The sequence below is a fragment of the Perognathus longimembris genome, chromosome 2 (genome assembly GCF_023159225.1).
Source record: "Perognathus longimembris pacificus isolate PPM17 chromosome 2, ASM2315922v1, whole genome shotgun sequence".
Taxonomy (NCBI): domain Eukaryota; kingdom Metazoa; phylum Chordata; class Mammalia; order Rodentia; family Heteromyidae; genus Perognathus; species Perognathus longimembris.
In genome coordinates this window covers 72,201,147-72,224,339 of record NC_063162.1, presented here as the reverse complement: position 1 = coordinate 72,224,339, position 23,193 = coordinate 72,201,147, and the positions used below count along the sequence as shown (strand labels likewise).

Here is a 23,193-nt window from a genome sequence, read left to right as displayed (position 1 = left end):
TAGAATTGGGGAGGGGGTCTTAACACTTGAAGTCATTCCAAAATCCCCACATTGGAACAAAGTAACCTTCTGTGGAATGATGCAAATTTCTATTGCATCACGTACCCCATAGTTACAGTGGAGCACACATATATAGCGTAGCAAGAGTGTATGGGAACTCAGTAGCTATCTGTGAGGTTTATGAAGAAACATAGATGTTCCTAGAAGATTTAAAGGAATTCAAGCTGCTTTAAGACCTGCCAGTAATAAAGTTGGTATGATTTATTATCTTGGACACAATGTGAAAAATGATAAATTTGCTTTACTCAGAGCCTTTAGTTTCTGAGAAAATTCATTTATAAATCAAAATTGCAAAGTAGATAGCTAACACACACACACACACACGCACACACACACACACACACACACACACACAGTTTATCTGATCCACCATCCCCTTGTCTATTCAACAGCTAGTAATTCTTTGGCCCACCCCACTAGCTAATCATGGTTTTCATTCTGAAAAAGAACCAACTTCATTGGTATTTCCACAGCCGTTCCTTTCTGTACAGTGACTGCAGGGTCTCTGGAGGGCTATCTGAAGAATGGTTTCTGTGGAATCTCGTGCCATAGTTTTCTTACCGAGGAGGTAGACAGGGTACTTATTCTATTTAGTTAATTTGAACTTATTGGTGAGCTGCCCATTCTAGCAATGACAAAAATCTATACAAGCTTACAGAGTTGATGTTGAATCTCAAAAACAGGGAGGAGTAGATTTTGTTTGATATTTGAATGTTTGCTTGGAAAGGTCCCAAATTCTAGAGAAACAAACACCTAAATCACATTTCCTCCTCTCTCTTCCAGAGCACCAGTTGCCGATGGGCATTCCTAGGGGAATTTTTAGGGCATGGCAGACTTAAATAAATGGAAATAAGTTCTTTGGGATCTGGAAGATGAGACTGAATATGATACCTCTTTGATAATTCCCAATATTTTTGGAAGGATACTTGGCAAAATTCAGAAAGTTTGTCATCTTGCAAACTCAATTTTTCCAAATATACCAGGGAAATGCATTCCAGAATTTCAGGCTGATTTTTTTTAGAGGTATGCCAAAAAGGAAAAGTGGAAATGCCAAATTTCTCAGCTCAGACTTGCCAAGCACTTCCAGCAGCAATGTGAAGACAAGAATTCCTGGACATGGTTCCAATTGTCCCACATGTGAAACCAATTCACCACAAGGAAAGGGAAGATTCCAGGCCCTCTCACATTCTTTTTGGTTTTCAGACCTAACACATCAACTTCACATAGAAGTAATCCCATTTTTCTGAGGGGAAAAATACTTTCTGATAGTCTCCATCCAAAGACTAACTTCATCAGTTTGTAGAGACTGAACTCATAGCTTACATGTTGTGCCAAATGGTTAAACATACTACTTTCTTTGCGCTATCTGTTTCCCACTCACAGACATTTTGGAAGAGGAGAAGGCCCACAGATATACCTATGCTCCTTGATGGCCTGGCAAAATAAGATTTATAGTGCTACAGAGCAGGGTAAACCATGGATGAAGGAAATAAGTAGAGAGTTTGCAGAGCAAGACAGAACCCAAGTGGATCAAGGAGACAGGAAGACTCAGTTGTTTTTTGTTTGTTTGTTTTTGCCAATCCTGGGGCTTGGACTCAGGGCCTGAGCACTGTCATTGGCTTCTTTTGCTCAAGGCCTCTAGCACTTGAGCCACAGTGCCACTTCTGGCCATTTTCTATATATGTGCTGCTGAGGAATGGAACCCAGGGCTTCATGTATGTGAGGCAAGTATTCTACCACTAGGCCATATTCTCAGCCCCAAGACTTTTTTTAAGGCAAGCAAGAGGAAGATAGCAGAAATTTCAACAGTCAGGCTCTGAGAGGTAGAAGGGAGAAGGCAAAGCAGATGGCTTGCAGGAGATCACGGACTGCATATGGTTTGCTGGGGAAGCACACAGTGGAGGCCTCCCGAGGGCCAAGGGGTCACCTGAAGACTTTTAAATCCAGTTTATTTTTATTTTGCCACTTATTGAAGATATTGGCTTTATTGGGAGTCTGTTACATCTCATTAACACATCCAGAGTTTTAGCAAAGATTAGCAACAACTCGCATCTTACTAGAAAAAACAAGGAAAAGCAATCCTGGTCACTGGGACCAAGCTGTGCCCTCACTGTGACAGGCTGGCAGATCTTCATCTCAGCACAGCCAGCAGTGTATCAGTGCGGATTGCCCTATGCTCTTCGATACCCATGTCTGCATAAAGGAAGCTCAGAAACCTGAACCATGCATGGCCCCTAGGTGAGTCACACTGACAGGTTGCCCCCAAATGGCACAGAGAACAAACTCTACAGTCTCATCGATGAAGAATATGAATTCAGATACAATCATAATCTTATTGTATTGCTTAGTACTTTTTTGCATCTTTAAGGAACTAATTTCAGAAAGCAGTTAATTTGATAATGTGAGTTTTAAAAATGGGCCTTAAGGGCATTGATTACCCCACCAATAGGCAAGGCATAATAGTGGCTCCCTGTTCTACCCAAAGCCAAGGCAAAACATGGCTTCCAAAATGAGTCCACCAATCCAGTGATAAGAATGTGAATTGGGAAACAGTTCAAATAAGGACCTATATCTAACCATGACTAAATGTTCTTGCTTGTGTATTTTAAGAGTTTGTCATACAGTAGATATCTTAGCTCAGATGAATATGGAAAAAATAAATTATATCCAACAAAGCCCACTTTGAAAAAAAGTAGTCCACTATATCCACTAATATTTAGTAATATTGTGTTTCCACACATTGCTTCTTTCAAGCCATGCAAATGTCATTACATTCTACCTAAGGTTTTTTTTTTCCTCCAGGTAGTCACTCTAGTTTATGTCTTTCCTAATAGATTCAGATCTCCTTGTGTGGTGAGACCCTACTTATACATTAAAGCTTTCCTAAGTAAAGCCCTTTCAGGCTGTCATTCTTCCTTTGGCTTCTTTCTGCCCATGGAACGAACTTTTGCTGTAATGCTACTGAAAGTCACCCCTTTTAGACATCTGCCAGATATCTCTGCTACTTTACTTGAGAAGACAAACCTTATACCATGCCAGGCACACTGTGGAAGTTTCCTGAGTCCTGGACTGCTCCCTCTCCCATATCATGAGGTGAGTTATCTCTGACAACATCTTGGTGACTCAGGGCTTGTTGTGGCCCATTCCTTCCTTCCTCCACTCTTCCAATCCTGCCCGGGAGGGAAGAGGATGCTCAGGAAAGCACTCCTACGCCTCTCCCCATGTTGGAAGTCCACGGCGGCAGCGCAGGTGTTGGGCCAAGCTCGCTCTGCAATCTGTCTTCTTTTTCCAAGGCTGTCACATCTGCTCAGAGCTTCCTTCCAGTTAATGAGTCTACCTCCAGTCCTGCCTCCGATGAGTTTTTATCTCTGCAGCAATCAATGTATATGCCAGGCACCCATCATGCTGAGCTAGCACAGCTGGCACAACCCAGGATTTTATTTCAAGGAATAATCATCAAACTCGGCCTGAATCTCACACTGTACTGTGATCTTCAAGGAATTCTCTGCTTAGACCACACTTACAGCCTGTGACAGTTCTGTACCTGGACAGTTTTTAAAAATATGATTATAAATATGATCAGTAGATCAAAATGTGGAATCTTCAAAAAAATTATAAATAATCAAACAGTGCAAAAGAAACTACTGTTAAAAATCAACCAAGCCTCTGACATTTTCCATCAGGGGACATATAATTCTGCATTCTGCTCGATTTACATTTAACATAATATATAATCTTCTGATATTTAGATACCAGGCACAAGTATTCTGAATTATAGAAAGAACTCTAACATATAAATAAATGTATCCATACTTGAGTTTATCACACACCCCTTGCTGAAGAGTTGAGTCAGTTTCAGAATGGTCTTGGGATGAAGGACCATCAGTGGCTGCGGGGTTTCTCAATGGCGGCGTTGTCCCATCAGGTTCCTTACAGCTTTATGAAGTGTCAAGGGTCTGACCAGCCAAGCCAGCAAGGAGCTCCCGCCCATTAGTGTCACCAAATGCCAGTCCTTCCTTCCCTTTTCACAGGAAGAGGTGAAGGACTTCTGCTGCATGCAGGGGAAAGTTATGAACCTGTCACACAGGAGGCCATCCCTCACTGCCTCCCACAGCACAGCATGAGACATGAGTGTGTACATTCATGTGCATCTGAGCCCCTGGCCTCCGCAGGGATGAGAGCCAGTAATTGCTCTTGTCGGACAGTAAATCCCACCAAAACAAAGTCTGAAAGTGTTTCTAAGGTAGGAAAAAACAAAATGTACAACCGTCTTTTCCCTTCACCTGGAAATATCTTGATTTTCCTACCCTAGTCTTAAAAGAAATTGCAACTATGAAGAATCTTCTTACTCAACGATGGTTCTCATTTACCAATTCTGATCTGCTCTAAGGTTGCAAAGATTGTTCTAGAATGTGCCTTTTCCTTTGCAAACATTATAAGTCTCTCTCTTTCTATATATATATACATATATATGTATATATACATATACATATATATATGTATATGTAGGTACCCTGGAGTAGAAAAGTAAGAATTAGGTCCAGTCTAGCTGCAGAAGGAGAAAGTGGGTAAGGACTTAGACTTCAGACTAGAGTTCTGGGTGCCTCCTAGACTCTGTAACATTGCTTCCAGGCAGCCACACAGGGAAGAAAGCCCCAGAGACTGCTCTGGGAGTGAACATAACTGGCTGAGAATGCAATCTCAATCTACCTACTGATGAATGTATCCACTGCTACACAACAGGGAAGAGAGTACTCAAGAATAAGGCGTCAGGAGCCTTCAGGATCTGGGTCTCAAAGGATCAGACACTTTTCAAAGGACTGTGGCTCCCCTGCTGACTGCCACAAAGACAGGATGAGCAAGTACAAGGTCTGCCTGGGGAGCAAGAAGTCAGCATAATTAAAGATGGAGGATCATGGTCCAAGGCCAAGCCCAGGAAAAGTGAACTGTGTGTGAGAAACTGAATGAAAAAAAAATGATAATGGCTGGAAGCATGGATCAACTGGTAAAAAGTCCTTTCTTAGCAAGTGCAAGGCCCCAACTGCAAAAGAAAAAAAAATCCAGTGCCCCAAGCAAGGAAATGAAAGCGCTAGGATGTATACTGCAGCCTGCAGGTTTGAGGTCAATGCTTGCCTAACAGTGAAGGGAGCTCATTTGACAAATTAAATGCTCACAGGGCAAGGGTACAGGAAGGGGAGTTAGGGACTGCAGATAACAAAAAAGAAGCCCGCGTCAGGAGTTGGTGGTCAGCATTTGGGTTTAGTTACTTCTGCTTTTACATGACCTAGGACTTAGGTGGGATCTGAGAAATCGCAGCATTTGTCAGACAGAAATAATCAAGCACTGACACTCTCCTGGGTTCTGTCTAATCCCTCTTCGGTGAGCCTCTAGATCTGGCTCTGGATCCCTTAGCTGGGTGGGGGAGGGGAAACAGAGGCTGAGCACAATCTGGGATAGCTCCAGGTCTCCATTCTCAGCAAGCTCTCCCTTGAAGTGCTTTGTAACTTGAAAATTCAGTGAATAGAAAATTCTGGTAAAATGTATCCAATAGACATTGACATCTTTTATTCACGATTTTTTTTGCTGGTACACACAGGAGTGAATTCTCTACCTATCTAAAAAAAGAAAAACCAAATCAACAGCAATTTGACCTCATTCCTGACCAGCACCTGTTCCACTGAAGTAGGAGAACAAATACCACACAGGCTCAAAACCTTGACCACTGGGGCTGGGGATATGGCCTAGTGGCAAGAGTGCTTGCCTCGTATACATGAGGCCCTGGGTTCAATTCCCCAGCACCACATATGCAGAAAACTGACAGAAGTGATGCTGTGGCTCAAGTGGCAGAGTGCTAGCCTTGAGCAGGAAGAAGCCAGGGACAGTGCTCAGGCCCTGAGACCAAGCCCCAGGACTGCCAAAAAAAAAAAAAAAAAACCTTGACCACAAAGAAAGAAGCCAGGCAAGCCTTGCTCAGCACATTGGTGAGCAGCAGTCTGTCTACTTGTCCATGGTTAGAGTCTTATGGGAAAGAGCATCTCTGTGAAATGCATGATGCTTACCCCTGTCTACTTCCGCTTTAAGAACCCAGCATCCAGGGAGCTTTCGGACAGAATTCCATGCTCTGTGATTCATGAAATGGAAATCTAGCATTCTGTGCCAATGACATTTACTTCCATGGCAGCTCAAGCGGCAAAAAGCCATATGCCATCCACTTTGAATCTAGCCAAGCCACGCAAATGGATATGTGAAAGAGAAATGAAAAAAAAAATAGGGACCACAGCTGCAGCCCTGCAAACACAAAGACACTGGAGCAAGCACCATCCTTTTACTCTTTGGATTTGTTTTTGGTGGAACTGGAGTTTAACTCAGCACTTGAGCTTGCTAGAAGGTGCTCTATTGTCAAGCCCTTTTTTGAACGATGACTTTTTTGTCTGAGTACATGCCGGTCTGAACCTAAATCTTCTTCTTTTCTATTTAAAATATGACTTATTTTATTTACTTACATTTTAAAATTACTTTAAGTAGTTGTTCAAAGTCATTTCAACATAACAGTTTATGAGTACAGTCCTTCTTGATCAATGTCACCCCTTCCGTCATTCTCCCTTCTCTCTCCCAACCTCACCCATCCCCTCAATTTTCCTATCCATTTGTGTGTGTGTGTGTGTGTGTGTGTGTGTGTGTATTGAATATTATAACTGCATTCTCTCACCATTTCTCTCTGTACTCATCTACCCCTCTCCTCTCGACCTCACGCTCTATGAAACCTCAAGTTCCTGCTTCCTGGTATTCCTTACGTCTGACTGTAAGTTAGCTGTTCAAAGGAGTTATTCCACTGACATTCTCCCCTGCATATACCATACTTTCATTGACCTTTCTGTGCATATATGCATAGGACTCTGTATGTATAGTACAAGTATTTAAAAATTAGATGTAACCCCTGCATATGAGAGAAAAACATGCATCTTTTGCCCCTCTGAGTCTGACCTACTGTACTTAACATAATTTTTTCTAGGTTCATGCATCTCTCTGCCACTTATATGGTATCACTCTTCCTAAGAGATGAGTAAAATTGTACACTCACATGTGTGTGAGAGAGTGAGTGTATCTTTCCTTGATCCCTTTGTCCACTGAAGGGTGTCCCTCTGTAGCTAGGATGACAGATGCACAACACCATGCCCAACTTCTTTCTATTGAGATGGAGTTTTGAAATCTTTCTGGGTCTCTTTGTTGTTGCTGTCACTTTGTTTGTTTGCTTTGTTTGGCCTGGGTTAGCCTAGAATCATTATCTTCCTAATCCCAGCCTCTTCCTATCACATAGCTGGGATGACAAGAGGGAGATGCCATGCTTGACTCGACTTTTATTTTCCTGACATTCTTGGGCAATGTAGTTGTCTTCCTAATTTAAGGGAATTTGGGAAGGTACAGGAAAACTAGGAATCACAATCTTTTTGTGAAGAGCACAAGTGATTTGATAGCCCACTGTATAGGCAGTTTCCTGGGCTGGCTTGGGTAGGAAAGTCTCTGTAACAAGGTGAAGAGCAGGGGCTGTTTGTCCTCTGCCAGGGAACTCTCCTGGCAGTCCTCCTGGGGAGGGCTGAGTGTTACCACTGACATTATCTTCCTCAATGGCCTGGAAAGAAGACAAGGGGGAAACAGAATACTCCCTAAATTGCCAGTGTGTGGGTTAAGCAGGCCTAAGAGTGACATGATAAATGAATGAAGCTGAAAAATGAAACAGAGGCAATTAAAAAAAAAAAACCAGGTTCTAACTGGCTTCTTGAAAGAGTGAAATTCAGTTTCAAACTCAATGATTCAATCACTTTGAGGCTTTCCAAAGTGACATGGGTGGAAAAATGATTTTACTACTGCCACTTATATTAAGAAATGAATGGTAAAATCATTTTACCTCATCCCCAAAGTACAAACATCTGAAGAAATTTGGAGGGATGAATCTAGAATGGTTTCTCAATAAGATTTTGTGTGTATGGAGGGGTGTTGGAGGAGGGAGGAGTGGAGAGTACAGAATTCTTTACTCCCTAGAAGTACAAAAATACTTAGTGTCTCTGGTCCCTGAGACTTGAACCACAGTGATTCTCCCATATTAAAATGGTGTAAGTTAATCTGGATCATTTGCCTTGTAGATTAATTTAAATCAGGCATTTCTGGGCACTGAAATATTTAACATTCAACCCAAAGTACTTAAGCAGAAATTACCTAACAAGCACCTAGAGGAGGTAGAGACCTCAAAATTCTTGCTTCCAATGATCCATGGACTTCATCTGGATAGATTTATAAACCAAGAATCCACTATCGAGCTAGAAGATAGTTAAAAACATTTTTTTGAATTCTGCTGTGTATACTCAGAAGTGTCAGGTGAATGGAAAGGAGAGAACAAACATTTCACAATGGTGCTTGTGCAGAACCCTAAAGGAAAAGGGAATTCCAACAGGGAGATGGGGGGATGATATTTGTGGCAGAGGAGATGACGATGAGCTAATGCCGACATCTGAAGCACATGCAAGAGGTGGTAGCCATTGGAGATAAGTGGGCAGTGCCTGGGGCAGGAGGAGGCAGGAGAAGCTACATTAGGCTAAAGGGCAATCATGTACAATGTCAAGTCCATGGAACTTCTGAGGCAGGTACTGGACAAGCCCAGAAAGTTTAAAGCCAAGAACAATGTGATTGAAATTTAGACCATAGGAGAGTTTGAATCTGTGAAATAAGTTAGTTAGTAACTTAGTTATTGCCATGCTAACACTGGGTAACAAGCAATCCCAACAATGAAGAAGTTATTCTCATTTTCACAGCTCTACAGGTCAACTGGGATGGATGGATGACATTTTGGTTCTATGGACTGAACTGTGTGGAAGTGTGTTCTGTTTCTCTCATTCTGGGACAGTCAATGAGATAGTAGCGGCTACCCTGGTTATCAGGAGGATGGTGGAAATACAAGAACCCAAGTAAACTAGCCATGCAGTAGGCAACCTTGTCACCTCCTAACCATGGAGTGGCCACAATCAGCTTCTTCTCCATGAGGTCATGGAGAAAAAGTAAAATTACATGATCATCACAGAACAATAATAAATTGTTATCAGTCCTTCAGTTGCCCAACACTGGGTTGAGAGAAGGGGAGGCTACAAACCAAGGCAATATGAGAAAATATGAAGCATGTAGTGATTTAAGGTGACTTAAGCCACTGATTGGTTTCAAAATGAGCAAGCCTGGTCCCTATGTTTCCAAATAGATATTTACTAGATTGTCAACCACAGGAGGCAGCGACCACTTTGCCTCCTCATTCTATCTTCCCATGCCTACCCCTGTGCCCACCCTGTTAAGAATGGTTTACACACTGGTGACTCTATTTACCACATCTCTATGGCTACAGATGCAGCTGTGCTGTTTGTGGGGTGGGCATGGGTGAAGGAAGTATGACTCTCCTAAATTCCAGGCACAGTACTAGGCTCACAGAGAAAATCTCTGCTCTCAGGCAGCAGGAGACGGGCAGTTCACTGTGCCAGTGGGCAGGATTTGCAGGGGACCCCAGAGTGAGGGGGGATGTCTTTACAGGCCTCTGAATGAGTTGTGGTCAAAATTAACTGACAGCTGCTTACTTGAGCCCTTTCCTAAAGAAGATATTGGCCCAGCTGGGAGAATGATTTCTGTGTTCAAAGGCCTTCACACAGACTCTGTGAGCACCTACTATTACTTTTCATTCTAGCAAGAACAGTAAGTCCGCACATAAACAACAACAACAACCTCAAATGAAGTGGAAGGGCAAAGGAGAAACTAGCATTTGGAATTCTCAACTCTCAAATTCAAGCTTAAATGTTCATTGTTTTCTCTCTCTCCTAATACCTATTGCCACAAAAGGGCTAGAGACACTATTGTCAAGTTGAGCCTGATGCTGGCACCTTGTAGCTGCATCTCAAGTCTTTGTTTTTGCTTCTGACCTGTTGGGACTTGATGGCTTAGCTCTATGCCTGGTGTTGGAGTGGAGTCTGGTATGTAAGTTCACATACCAAATCTGTGTGTTTAGCTCCTATTTGGCAAAGTGAAGGTGAATAGGCTTCATCCATAATTCACTACTGGTTAGATATAAAAGCATCATTTTTGGGAAAACCTACACAGGCATGTAAACAAGGCAAATTAGTACTTGGTTATGCGTATTAAATACTGAGACATATTTTAAACTGGTAGCCTGGGAGATTTTCCATGTTACAGAGGAAATCTAGAAATCTCAATTGGGATTCCGTAACTTGGCCCAGCTCTAGTTTTTGATTCCTGACTCTTAACTCTTTCATCCTGATTTCTTATGTCATTTTACCTGGGGCCCCAAGACGCCTGGTACCCCCAATAAGCAAGAATGAGACAACGCTCACAAGGCCTGCTTTCTGTTCACCCTCCAATGTCCCCCTTTCTAGCGATACACTTTCAACCTCCCATTTAATGCAATTCACTCTGCAATTACAGGATAAATATTTTCTTTTAAATCAATGAGGACTTGTATTTTTTGAGAGATCTCTTAATGGCATCCTTCTTAGCTAAGCAACCCTGATCCCTTTCTGCCCTTTAATTTAAATGCCTAAAATCTCATTATACCTTACTTAAAATGTAGGTAATATCCTGTTAATTGGACATATACTAATAAAATGGTGTCTGTGCCATTATCAAAAGCTCTCCCACAAACCACAATGGAATCTGGAAATCAGGTCATAGGAACTTGTTAGCAACTCACACGGAGCTCCAAAGCGTACTTCATAAGAGAGGAGAAGTTTCACAAGTGGCTGAATAGAGTTCTATAAAGCAGTTAACCTGGATAGCCGTGATTATTCTTATACTCCAGAATGGTCTGTAACTGAACCAAAGGATGGATGTACTGAATTGGTTCCAGTAGAAGAGCGATCAGTCAGTTCTTTCTCATAAATGGCAAGTCCTATATTAGCACAGACAAAGGAGCATGTGGCTCACACATAGAGAAAGATGTGCAGCTCCGGAAAGACGTCAGAAGTGACAGTTCTGTGCCATACCAGACCTTGATCAAACAACCGCCCCCCCCCAAAAAAAATACATGGAGCATTCTCAGACTAAAATTGCGGCACTCATTCACAATAAATAGTTTATTTTTTTAATGCTCTAATTATAGAGAATAGCTAGAAAGTGACGTGTTAATGACTTCAGCCAACTAAAAACCTGTAAATAGATTTAAAACAGTTTAACCTTTTTTTAAAAAGAAAAAATGGAAAGTACACAATCAGCATCAACATTACTGAATTCTCTTGGAAGGACTCAGCCTCCTGAAGCCTCTTTTCTAACCATGGGGGTGGGGGTAGAGAGGCCCAGGGCTCCTGACCACTTGGGCATCATCTCTGTGCTCTTCATAGATGCTGGGCAGACCCTGTGCAGCTGAAACCATGGAACTGCAGATTTGAGGACATCAGTCACTCAGTCCAAGGGAGAGAAGTTCAACCACCTGACTTAAAAATGTGTTCCACATAGAATCCTTTCCCTCTTGAGAGGCAACTGGTCTTCCCCAAAATATGCTTGACTGGTGAGGCCTCTCTGCCAGAACTGAACCCCTTATCGCCCGATGCATGCAGATGTACAGCTACCCCCATTCCGTTCCTCTCTCACAGAAAGAAGAATCTGAAGTGCACAGGGAAGTCTTTTACACAAGGCTGTTCAGGTGAAAGGGAAGTCCTGGGCTTCCTGAGGCCAGCCCCCAGTCATCTGTAGTGCATTTGTTTAGGATGGGCTGGACAGAAGTGCTTCAGAGCCAACAAATACTACCATTGCTGTTACTGTTCAAGATGAGAAGGAATTCAGCAGCTAAAGGGAATACTGAAGTTCAAGGTCATGCTGCCACACTTTTACCAGGTCCTCCTGGTAGTTATCCTTTAGCTGCTTAATGTAAAAGAGAGCCCTCACCTTGGGGAACAAGAATTGATTCTCGAGGAGCAGTAAGACTCACTCTTTTCATGTCTAAAGTACAGTTATACACACATAACATATGTTAAACAATCTACTTCTAATTACAGTTTCAGGAGGAAGGTGACTAAAGAACAAAAAAAGTCCTAAAAATGTTTCCAAATAGACATGGTGGCATTAGCCTGTGATCTCAGCTATTTGGGAGGCAGAGGTAGGAAGATCACATGTTTGAGACTAACTTGGATGAAGTTCAAGGGACATTCTCTCAGAAACAAAATGTAAACAGAAGGACTGAGAGAGCGTAGCTTAAGTAGAGAAGGACCTGCCAGCCCATGCAGGGTCCCGAGTTCGAGCTTCAGTGCTGGAGAATGAAAGGTGCTTCTGGAGGTAGGAACTCAAGAAACTGAAAACTACAGCTGTCTACCTGAGTGAATTTGGACAGGCTGAGGAAGCTGCTAGTAACACATGTCTTTTTATAAAGTACACACACACACACACACACACACACACACACACACACACACACACGTCTATTTAAATAAAGACCTGCTTAAAATCATAGGCCATGACAAAGTCATTTTGGGTCTTCTTGACGTCTCTAGACAATATAACAATCATTCCTCATGAGGACTATGCAGGCATATCATGATTACAGTCTAATAGAAAGTATCCACGAACAAGATTAACAGTACCTTACGTGAATAGCTGAAAAGAACACAGGAAATCATTTGTGCCTATTCATTGGGTAACATCAAAGGAAAATCCAAATCTATTTGAGAATGCATTTGCTTTTAGAAGGCATCCAACTACCTGCAAGGCCAACCCATGACTCCAAGACTCAAAGACTTAGGAGAGAAGCCTATGGAATAAACACTGCTAATGGTCCAGACAGCTGAAAAATGCATAACCCCACTGTACCACATTAGGCCTTGGTAAAGGACTTTTCTACTTAAGTATTCATGTTTCAATTAAAATGTACACCTACTTTATTAGCCACACCAGGCCTAGTTCAAATCAATAACAGCAGCACTAGATAGAATTCTAATGAAGATAAACAACGCTGAGTCCTCCCAGCTTCCCCTGGGCATGGATACACAAAGCTTCCTTTCATGACTGGCTCCAAAATATTTTACAGTCACCTGCCTCATGCAAATGAGGCTCATGTTTATTCATGAGTAGAGTTACAGACCACCTTTCATTCCCAGGGCCGGCTCAGCGTTACTGACAGAGCGCTGTCTGCACCACTATTAAAGTTGAGCTGGCCTAAGATGGGGACTCCTGAATATGTCATTGTCCTCCAAAAACACAGGCACAGAAAGTCAGTGAACTGAAAACAGTTTGAGGGGAAATCTGCTTCCCTTTTTCCGTTATGATTCACTGCCTCTAACGTGGTAAACACGGCCGTTTCTAGATCACACTGAAGTCCACCAGATACAACTGTTTGGCGATCATTTTACATGGAGAGGCTTCCAGGGTATTTCTGATGGCTCCTCCTGGCCTCTCACTAAATTGTAGCCTGGCCAAGGGCAGCTGTGGCTTTGTTGGGCCCAGGTTCTGGCCTTGCTCGGCCTCTGGTATTTTCGACAGAGTTTTCTCGAGAAGCCACGAATCCAAGATTCTAACCTCTATCATCTGCTACGGGATCAAGTTCCAAAGCCACGTTTTCACTCTGTGGAGGAGGTCACAACTCTCAAACCATTGCTTTCTTCCCACTTGGTGAATTGAAAACTCAACACAAAGTCATGTCATCTTGGCTTAGAACATGGATTTTGACAATCTAAAGTGGAAACTAGTGAACTGAACAGATTTCTTTTTCTTTCTTTCTTTTTTTTTCATCATGAGGTTGGAACTCATTTGCACTTGCTATGAAGGCACTCTACTGCTTGAGCCACATTGCCAGCTCTTTCTAATTTGAGAAATAATGTTGAGGGAGGGTTTCCATCTTGGAGGGGGCTGGCTTGGATCACCATCCTCCTAGTCAGGCTTCTGCTATACCTGAGATGACACATGCAGGCTGCCACACCTAATTTTTTTTTTCTGTTGGGATGGGATCTCATGAATTTCATCTGTGCCCAAGCTAGATTGGAACCACAATCCTCCCAGATCTCACCCTCCAATGTGGCTGGGATAAGAGGAGTGTGCCACTGTACCCAGCTATTGAGTAAATAGGCATTCTGATGGTCTTAAAATGGCGGGGTTTTTTTTTCTTCTAGAAAACTTCATTTTCTCCAGCCATTAAGTACACAGGAATGGTGGGACCTTCTGAATGTTAGGCTATTACCCAGGGTGTCTCTCAGGGGAAGCTAAGGTTCAACGGAGTTGTTAGAATACTCTGATGGAATCTACATAATTTCCAGCTTACAACTTACTTTGCCACTGCTAAATGGATTATTAATTCTTTTCAGAACATAATGGGGGTACGGGGGTTCATAGCTTTTCTTTCTCTCTCTCTCTCTCTTTTAATGTACTAGACCAAAACGTCTTCTTTTGAAAAGGACAACTTATACCTCTTCCATAGACAGAGTTTATTTATGATGACTAAAAGTTCACTTTATAATGGCATGTGGCTTTTCACCTCCTGGAGGTGTTCTTACATTCATTACTTTGGCTTAACATCACACTCCTCTAATATGTGTGATAAGATACCAGTTGCCATTTATTTTTTAGTTCGTCAATTAATTAATTAAGTTTCAGGCTCAGAGTTCTTGAGGGAGTAGAGTGAAAGTTTGAGCATGTTTCTTACAGAACCAGAAAGGGATTCCTAACTAGACGAAGAGGACATATTCAGGACATAGCTACTCTGTTCTGTCAATGCAGGTGACATACTCATAGCAAGTGGCATGTGTCACACACGTCAGCTAGTGGCAATCCTGTTGACATGAATGAAGATGGCTTTGCTATCCCCCCTATGGATCACACAATCTGTGGTGAAAATGGGCACTGGGGCAGGTAGATCCCAGCTGATTCTAACGTACCGTCAGGAGAAGAATCTTTTGGCTCCCCTATCCATGCTTTGCTCTGTAAATCTTTATTCAAAGGTTGGAGTAATGGCCACACAAGCTTTGAATAGGATTCTCTACCTAGACCCTCCAGTCTACCTGCTTCCTCTATCACCCTGGGAAGCCTTTCCCAGGGCGTCTGTGAGAGGACTGGCTCCCGGTTAGCTCTTCTGTAGTGTCCACAGCAATGAACAATGCAATGCATACTGTCAACTATTGGTAATAAAAGGCAAAACCATAGAACACAAACTCAGTGGCTCGAATCCATGCAGACTCCAACACTGAAAAGCTGGAAGGACTTTCTGAGGCATCAATATCTGAAGTACTCTTCAATTCGACTTCTTGTACAAAAATACAATACCTTCCTATCTTCTGTCTCTCAGACCTGGTAATGCAGAAAGTGGGTGCTTTCCCAAGCTCTTCCACGTAGACAGAGCTCACATTCATGGCCAAGCACTAAGCATCTACAGACCAATACCCAAGCTGGGAAGGAGCTAGTCAGCCTTCCATAGAGTCTGGCGTTGCTGTTCTGGATAAGTTCAACTTTTGAATCAAAGGGCACTGCTACTTCAGTGACATGCTTAGGAGAACAGATAGTTAGTTCTTGGGATCTCGGGGTTAGTGATTAACCTTACCTTTCATGGATGGTGAAACATGCTGATACTGGATATGGTATCCAAGAAAGTTCAGAAAGAAATGGTGTTTGCTACAGAGCTCTTTTAAGATATTTCAGAGTTTGCATTCAGACAGTCTTGGGGAACAGAAAAAACTATTACATCTATTGCATTTGTTCCTAAACTCAATCTCCTGTGCTACCCAGTTAGTAACAAGAAGAAAGGTGAACTGATTTCAATTCTGGCACTTGTTTTGTCTTCTATTTATTCTGCATAAAGCAAAACAGGGGCTGGTAAGCATGAGGCAGGAAAGCCCAGAAAGGTGGTCTGTGGCTCTCATGAAGAGGCCTTCTTTTTATAAAAGGCCAGATGAGGCCGAACCAGGCCTGGAAAGAAAATGGGAGTAAATATATCTGTATTTGAGAAGCTGCAGCAGAACTCTAGCTGGGTTAAAAAAAATAAAATAAAAAGGCTCATCTGTCTGTAGCTAACAAAGTTGATAGGCACACTAAGACTCTGGCACTGAACTGAAGCTGGGTACCATGGCTCATGTCTGTCTTCCTAGTCACTTAGGGGACCGAGAGGTCAGAGGAGCTCAGTTTGAAATCAGTTAGGGTAGAAAGGACCAAGAACCAAGATATTCTGTTTATAATTAATCAGCAAAAAGCCAAGATGGGGTGGGCGAGGGGGCTCAAGTGATAGAACACCAACCTTGAGCAAGTAAGTAAAGCAAGAAGAGCTCAAGCTCTAGTAATGGCAAACAAACAACAACAAAAAACAACAACCAAGAGAAAAGCACAGCTCAAGCCCAGTTAGACACAGTGCTGCTTTCTGAACTAAGGGAACACGAGGGAATAAATCTGCATCATTTAAGCCGCTGCTGTTTGCAGTGAGTTTTTACAACAGCAATAGCAAATCAACACATACGTGGTAAAATATATAGAACCGATAATACTTTCATAGTTCATAAAGTAATCCAGGAAAAAAAATCAACAACCCAAACGTGAGCATTCTCTGGTATGTACTTTAACCAAAGCCTCCCACAGTTGATGAAGGCCGCAAGCCACCTTCCCCCCTGGGAAGCACGTGTCCCTGCACAGAAAGCCCAGGACACAGCAACACAGGAAGAGTCAGGCTGGTCCAGGGCAAAGTGGCCTTAGTCACTTCCAAAGACCAATGATTTAATTCTCCTTTTTAATTTTTTTTTTGGCTTGATTATACAAAAGCTGCCTCTTGCCTGGGCCTGATTTGCACCTGAATTGCAAAAGCTCTCATCATCAAGTGAAGTAGGAAGAGAAGGCTGTGGTTGTATCACAAATGGATTAATGTGCCAGTTTTCACCACTGTCCCTGAAGCAAGCCTATCCTGGCACAGCTGCTCAGACACCCAGCAGCCCTGGGCTGCTGCTCAGGCAGTATTCTCTGTGAGGGGCATCATTTGGACCTATTTCTGTGACCTTTACACACAGGCTTGATCCTTAGTACCAGGAAATGGAGCCCGGACAATGGAGCCAGTAACATCCAGACCCATGTCCAGAAGCATATTAAAAGTACTAAGAAATAGGTGCTGAAGGCCCATGGCTGTAATCGTAGCTTCTCAGGAGGTTGGTAAGATCACAGTTTGAAGCCAGCCTGGGCAGGAAAGCCTGTGGGACACTTATCTCCAATGGACCACCAAAAAAAGCTGGAGTAGAGAACTATGGCTCAAAGTGGTAGAGTACTAGCTTTGAGCAAAAAAGCTAAGGGACAGCACCCAGGCACTGAATTTAAGACCCAGGACCAACACACACACAAAAGAGTATTAAGAGCTAAGCAGGGTACTAGTGCTTCATGCCTATAATCCTAGCTACTCAGAAGACTGAAATATGGAGGACAATGGTTCAAAGCTAGGCAGAGTGGCAAAGTCCATGAAACTCTATCTTCAAGTAAATACCAAAAAGCTAAGCTGGAGGCATGGTTCAGGTGGTAGAGCACAGCACCTGGGTCAGCAAGTTTAATGAGTGTGAGGGCCCAAGTACCATCAGTAAAAACAAACAACAACAAAAATTAAAAGCTTCTCTACGCCTGCCCAAGGTTACAACCAGTTAATATTAACCATGAAATTCCTGTTATTCAATCAAAAGGTAAATACTTCCTCTGTAGAAGCACCAGCTGAGCTTCTCCCTCCTTTTAGTTGTTCACCACCTCTCTCCACATACCATGTGCCAGCCACACTCGAGAGAAATTTTATAAAGCAGAAATCCAAAGAATATTTCAGTGCAAGGATCTAGTGGTTACTTTTAACCAAGAACCACTACAGATAAATGTACTCAATTCCCTGAAAGAGTGCTTGCATTTGAATAAATGTTCTTTTTGATTAAAGATCTGCAGATGTCAACACATCCGTGACCTGCAGCAAAACCAAAGGACTGGGCAGAGAAGTCTCCTCAGTCAGGGGGCTCCATGCTGTCTCTTGCATAAATGGGGGGGGGGGACAATTACCCCCAAATGAGCCTGTGACACCAGCATGGATTCCCCCTCCCCATGCCAGAATGGGAAAGGTTCACCTTCACCATGGTTCCTCCAGGCAGCATCTGCTGGAGGCTCCAGCAATGTCTGGGAGCAACAGAAACACAATCTTCCTCTTTCTCTCACCCTCCAGTCCCTTTCTCCATGTGCTGAGTGCCCCAGGCGCCAGAGCCCGGAGAAGGCCCTCCTGAAGGCACAGGACTCCTGCTCTTCCTCAGACCCTCCTTACCTTGTTGAAATCTTCAGAAGTTGCCCGCATTTCCTTCCACGTTTTGTTCAGGAGCTGGATACAGATGCAGAAAAATTCCTCGAAGGATCTGTCGTGGGTGAAGAACATCGGGTGGAAGTCATTGCAGGTCTCACTGGCTGGAGGAATGAGATGGGAAAGAAAAGAGGCCTTTGAAAACTGTGAAATGAGACAGTAAGCCCTGAGCAGATCCTGCACACACACAGTCATAGTTGCTTAAGAGACCATGGAGAATAGGCATTTCTATCATTTTGTGCTGGTCCAGGAGCTTGAACTCAGTGCTTGAGCACCTGCCATTAGCAGTACGCTGGTGCTCTTCTACTTGAGCCTAAGCTCCACTCTGGCTTTTTGGTGGTTAATTATAGATAAGAACAAGTATTTTGAGATGGCACCCAAAGGATGCCCCCATATAACTTAGCAGCTGCGTGCTGGATGGTCAGGCTGCCCATCTTGACTCCAGGATATTGGTTCTGAACCCATGCCAGCCTTTGGAGATCCCTAGGCCTTTGTCCCTGTGTGCTGGTTTTGGGGTGAGCTCTGTGCTTGCTCTCCTGACCTTATAGACTATTCACCTGTGTCCACATGCACAGCTCCTCTGTCACCCCTACTTTCTTTCCCTTTTTCAGAGACTTTACAGACGCCAGACTTTCCTGAATATATTCATTCCAACTTCGGACACAGCATTCATGATTATTTCCTCAGGGGCCTCTCTCCCCTCAGAAGTGGGGGACACTGAGATCATTAACCATTTGCTTTACATTTCCAGGCACAGATGGCTGGAGGTCAGAGCAATCCGAGTGTCTCTGAAGGCCTCACACAAACCCACAAAACTGGCTCATGCTGCCTCAGGTCCCAACCATCCTGTTTCCCAGGGTTGGATCCACTCCAAATACCACTCTCCTCTAATGGACCAGCGCTATAGTCCCTCCCTGCTTCCCAGCCGTCCGGACTTTTATCATCTTTCTGCATATATATTTCAGGTAATCTTCTCAAAATCCAAACACCCATATAGATTGTTACAAACACGGGAAGAACTTATATTTTAATGGGCTCTCTACAAAGATGATTAGTCTTTAAGATCCAGGATGGTAGAATTTCAGACCCTGGAAATCCAGGAGGAGTAAACAATGGCCATGGGGCTTAGAGCAGAGCCCCACTGCTTATTATGTAGATGGAAGTCCACTCCACTGATCTCTCAGAGTGGAGTGCACTTTCCAGTGACTGGACCTGGGCCAAACCCAAAGGGAATAGACTCTTGTCTTACAAGGCCATTGTTAACTTATGCCAACCTCTTCCATCTTCAGCGTTTCTGAATATCAACAGCATTAACAAGTGGGTGTGAGTCACCCTTTCAGAAAGACACAGCCAGATCTAAAGATCAGGAAATGCTCTGTTCTCCCACACAAGAGAAGGGCACAAGATGGCTGCAAAACAAGTGTGGGTAGAGGGTCTCAGGGCATGAATCCAGCCAAAGGCCAATGGCAGGCAATTCACCTTCGTCTTTCTGAGCCTGATTTTCTTAAAAAGGAAGGAAGGAAGGAAGGAAGAAATGAAGGAAGGAAGGAAGGAAGGAAGGAAGGAAGGAAGGAAGGAAGGAAGGAAGGAAGGAAGGAAGGAAGGAGCAAGCCAAGCACTGCTGGTTCAGGCCTGTGATCCCAGCTACTCAGGAGCCTGACATTGAGGACTAAGATATGAAGCCACTCTGGACAGGAAATTCCGTGAGACTCTTATCTCCTATTAACTACCATAAAAGCTGGAAGCGGAGGTGTGACTCAAGTGGTTGAGTGTTGACCTTGAGCAGAAAAGTTCTGGACAGTGTCCAGGCCCTGAGTTCAAGCCCCAGGACAAGCACAATAAGTAAATAAATAGATACGTAAGTGAAACATAGTCTCCTCTGCCATACCTGTAGATCTCAGAGATGATCTTATAACATCCCCCATAGAAAAGGACAGTTAACTCAGTCATGGGCAAAGGTGGGTCCCAGTGCAGTATTTCCTGAAAGATGGGGTGCAGTGTGACTTCCCTGAACTCATGCAAGCCACGCACAGGTCTGCAATGAGATGCTACTGGCAGAGACAGCAGCAGAGGTAAAGCTCTGAAACGAGTCACAAGGCTATTTATATTAGGGAGCTGGGAACTCCCTCAAGGGTGGACAGCACTGGCGGCCATGTGGACTGTCAGCTGTCAGTCTCATGTGGAGCCAATGAAACTGACGAGTCTACAGAAGCATGGCTTTGGGGTCTAGTGTGGTCTCATGGGCACTTGATGCTCCAGTTCATTTTTTCATGGGGTTTACTGGCGCTGAGACAGTTGCAGGAAAGTGAGACCCAGGGAAGCCGCATTCTCACTGGCGTAGGAAGACAGAAGGAAGCTTTCTGATAAAAGGCAGTGCTGGGCATCATGGCTTCCTTTCTATATAAGGAAGGATCAGGACTGCAGAACTGATGCCTTTCATCATGAACTTAATTTAGTTGGCCCCAGATGGGCACTGGAAACCCCTAGTTTATTTAGCTGAGCTGGCAGCCAGCAGCCAGCCTTCGTTGCCATCAGGAGCTCCTGATGACTTAATTCCTCACCGGCTGAGAATATCTGGTTGCGTGATCATAGCCCCATGGCCACCCACCCCACCACCACTGGCTGCCAGCCAGGACTGCAGTGGCTTAGGTGAATTACAGCCATTTGTTGCTTTCCTTTTCTGTGGCTTCCTCTCCTCTCCAATTCTTCCCCTCTCCCCCTTTCTTCTCCCCTTCCTTCTCCTTTCCCCTTCTCTCCACTCCCCTTTTTCTCCAGAAGAAGTGGGAATGAAGAAGCAGGGAGTACAGTGATCATAGCTGGGCATACTTGCATTCAAATAGCAAATGGGATGCTCTATAGCAGGTACTTAGATAATTCAACCGACCTGTTCCATTACCTGAAAAAATACATAAGCATATAAAGTTTATAAGCATCCAGTTCAATTATTTATATATGGTACATGGTAAACTAACTAGCATATAGTATGGGCTTAATAAAAGGTGGCTATTACTTCCTGTTTTTATTGGTACTAGGAGCATACTAAATTGCTTCTCACAGAGCCTGACGATTCTAGGAAATAAGAAAGGCAGGAGAGATCTGGAATAGAGCCTTGGGGATTCAGTTGATCAATCATTTTCATTAACTGTATCAAAACCCTGGAAAGAATTCAGATCCTGAAGCTTCAATGGAACGTGGAGGGTGACTGTGCTAGGCACACTTCTGGCAGCTTTTCCAACCTGAAGTCTTTGAATCCCAGTAACAACCAAGGGAAGTTTTGGGGTTTTTTTTCAATCAACATTTTACAAATGATAAAATATAGAAGGGAAGTGCTGGGGCCAGGAGTCCATGCCTGTGTCCTAGCTCCACATCTTCATCCTCTCCTGCAGGGTCTGGCATGCCATCACCTATGCTCCTTATTTTGTTTGTTTTGTGTTGTCTACTCTTGAGAGAGGTTCTCAATATGTTCTCAGGATGCCCTTGAACTCAGAGTGCAGCCCAAGCTAGCCTCCACCTGTCCATCCTCCTGCCTCAGCCTCCCAGTGCTGGGATTACAGGCTGTGCCATCTTATACTCTTCAAGTCTTCCTTTGCAGCAAGGGATGGTAAACAAGGAATTAAGAGCAATTTGGATGCAGGAAAGGACAAAAAGACTCCTGTGGGTGTGAGATACATGATTCCTTCTTTGAAGGATGTTCCCATATTAGGACTGAAGATAAAAGTATGAAGTACCCAATGCTTTTCCTCTAAAGCTTCCAAATGCAGATGTTTAGGACTGAAGTTCCCCACCAAGAAAGATCTGAGTCATCTGACCCACTGGAAGGAAAGAGATGTCAAAAAGGCAACTGGTTTACCTACAAGTTGGCAGAAGGCTAGAAGCCCAGGAACTACAGTGAGGTCCAAATTTGGGAATCACTACCTACAACCTGGGTCATCTGAAAACTGGGAGCAACAACAGAGCAAAGCTCATCAGGTTCCTTTGAGGTTGGAAAAGCATCTAGGAGAATAGCTTAGTACAAGTTCAGGCCCAGAGGATGACAACAGTCATTAGTTATGAGTGGACCCATCCCAGCTGTGTGTCTAGGAGTGTAAGCTTGTGCTTCATTGTACTGATGAGCTAAGTCTCAAGAATAACATCCTTAATTCAAAGGCTGAAAAAACAAGCAAATAAAAACGAGGATGAGATTTTTATTTTGCTGCTTTTTAAGGAAGACAACAATGCTTGTTGGGAAAAAAAAGAATTGAATTAACAGGCAATGATTTTATAAATGAAATTCAGAGAGATGCTTTCAATGAGATAAAAATAGTAAGACACTAAAAAAAAAACCACCCAAATTGTTTTTAAGCACACGATTTTAAATTGTCTTTAAGCACACTATTTTTAACACAATGAGATTCTGCTTTTTATATAAAAAGAACTCACTGGTCTCTTAAGTCTGAAATATAAAGGTATTTTCACGGTTGAGGGTGGGATGGATTCTATTAATTTGCTGTCTAATTCTTTTGTAAGCAGGCTATGTTTGAAAGCAACTATAAGCTACAACTTAGGCTTTTAAAATAAAAAGGCAAGAGCCTTTTGTGGCTTATTCCCTGTGGACTTGGTCATTAGCCATTGCTGTAATACAATGCCTGAGGATGGGTTCTTTCTGAAGGAAAGGAGTTTACTTAGCTTGCAGTGTGGAAGTTTGAGAAATATGGTGTTTGCACCTGCAGGTTCTAAGGAAGGCTTCTAGACTCCATCCCACAGGGCCGATGGAATCAGTGTGGAGTTGAGTGTGATTGGGAGATCACCTGGCCTGAAGGAAGCCAGGGAAAGACCAGACGCCAGGT

General features: G+C 43.3%; 1 protein-coding gene and 1 long non-coding RNA gene across 3 annotated transcripts in view; both read right to left on the bottom strand.

The window, feature by feature from the left end:
• The window catches only part of Elmo1 (engulfment and cell motility 1), a 438,867-nt gene that overhangs the window by 125,721 nt on the left and 289,953 nt on the right, over positions 1-23,193 (bottom strand). For both annotated transcript variants that reach the window (XM_048339446.1, XM_048339445.1), the window contains exon 17: positions 18,335-18,471. In XM_048339446.1, coding sequence (XP_048195403.1) covers positions 18,335-18,471 — 137 coding nt within the window. The remainder of the gene's footprint in view (positions 1-18,334; positions 18,472-23,193) is intronic.
• Positions 4,236-8,125, bottom strand: LOC125346705. The gene is made up of 3 exons (XR_007210011.1): positions 8,115-8,125; positions 4,927-4,931; positions 4,236-4,501 (listed from the first exon to the last, which is right to left on the bottom strand). It is a non-coding gene; the product is annotated as an uncharacterized LOC125346705 (long non-coding RNA).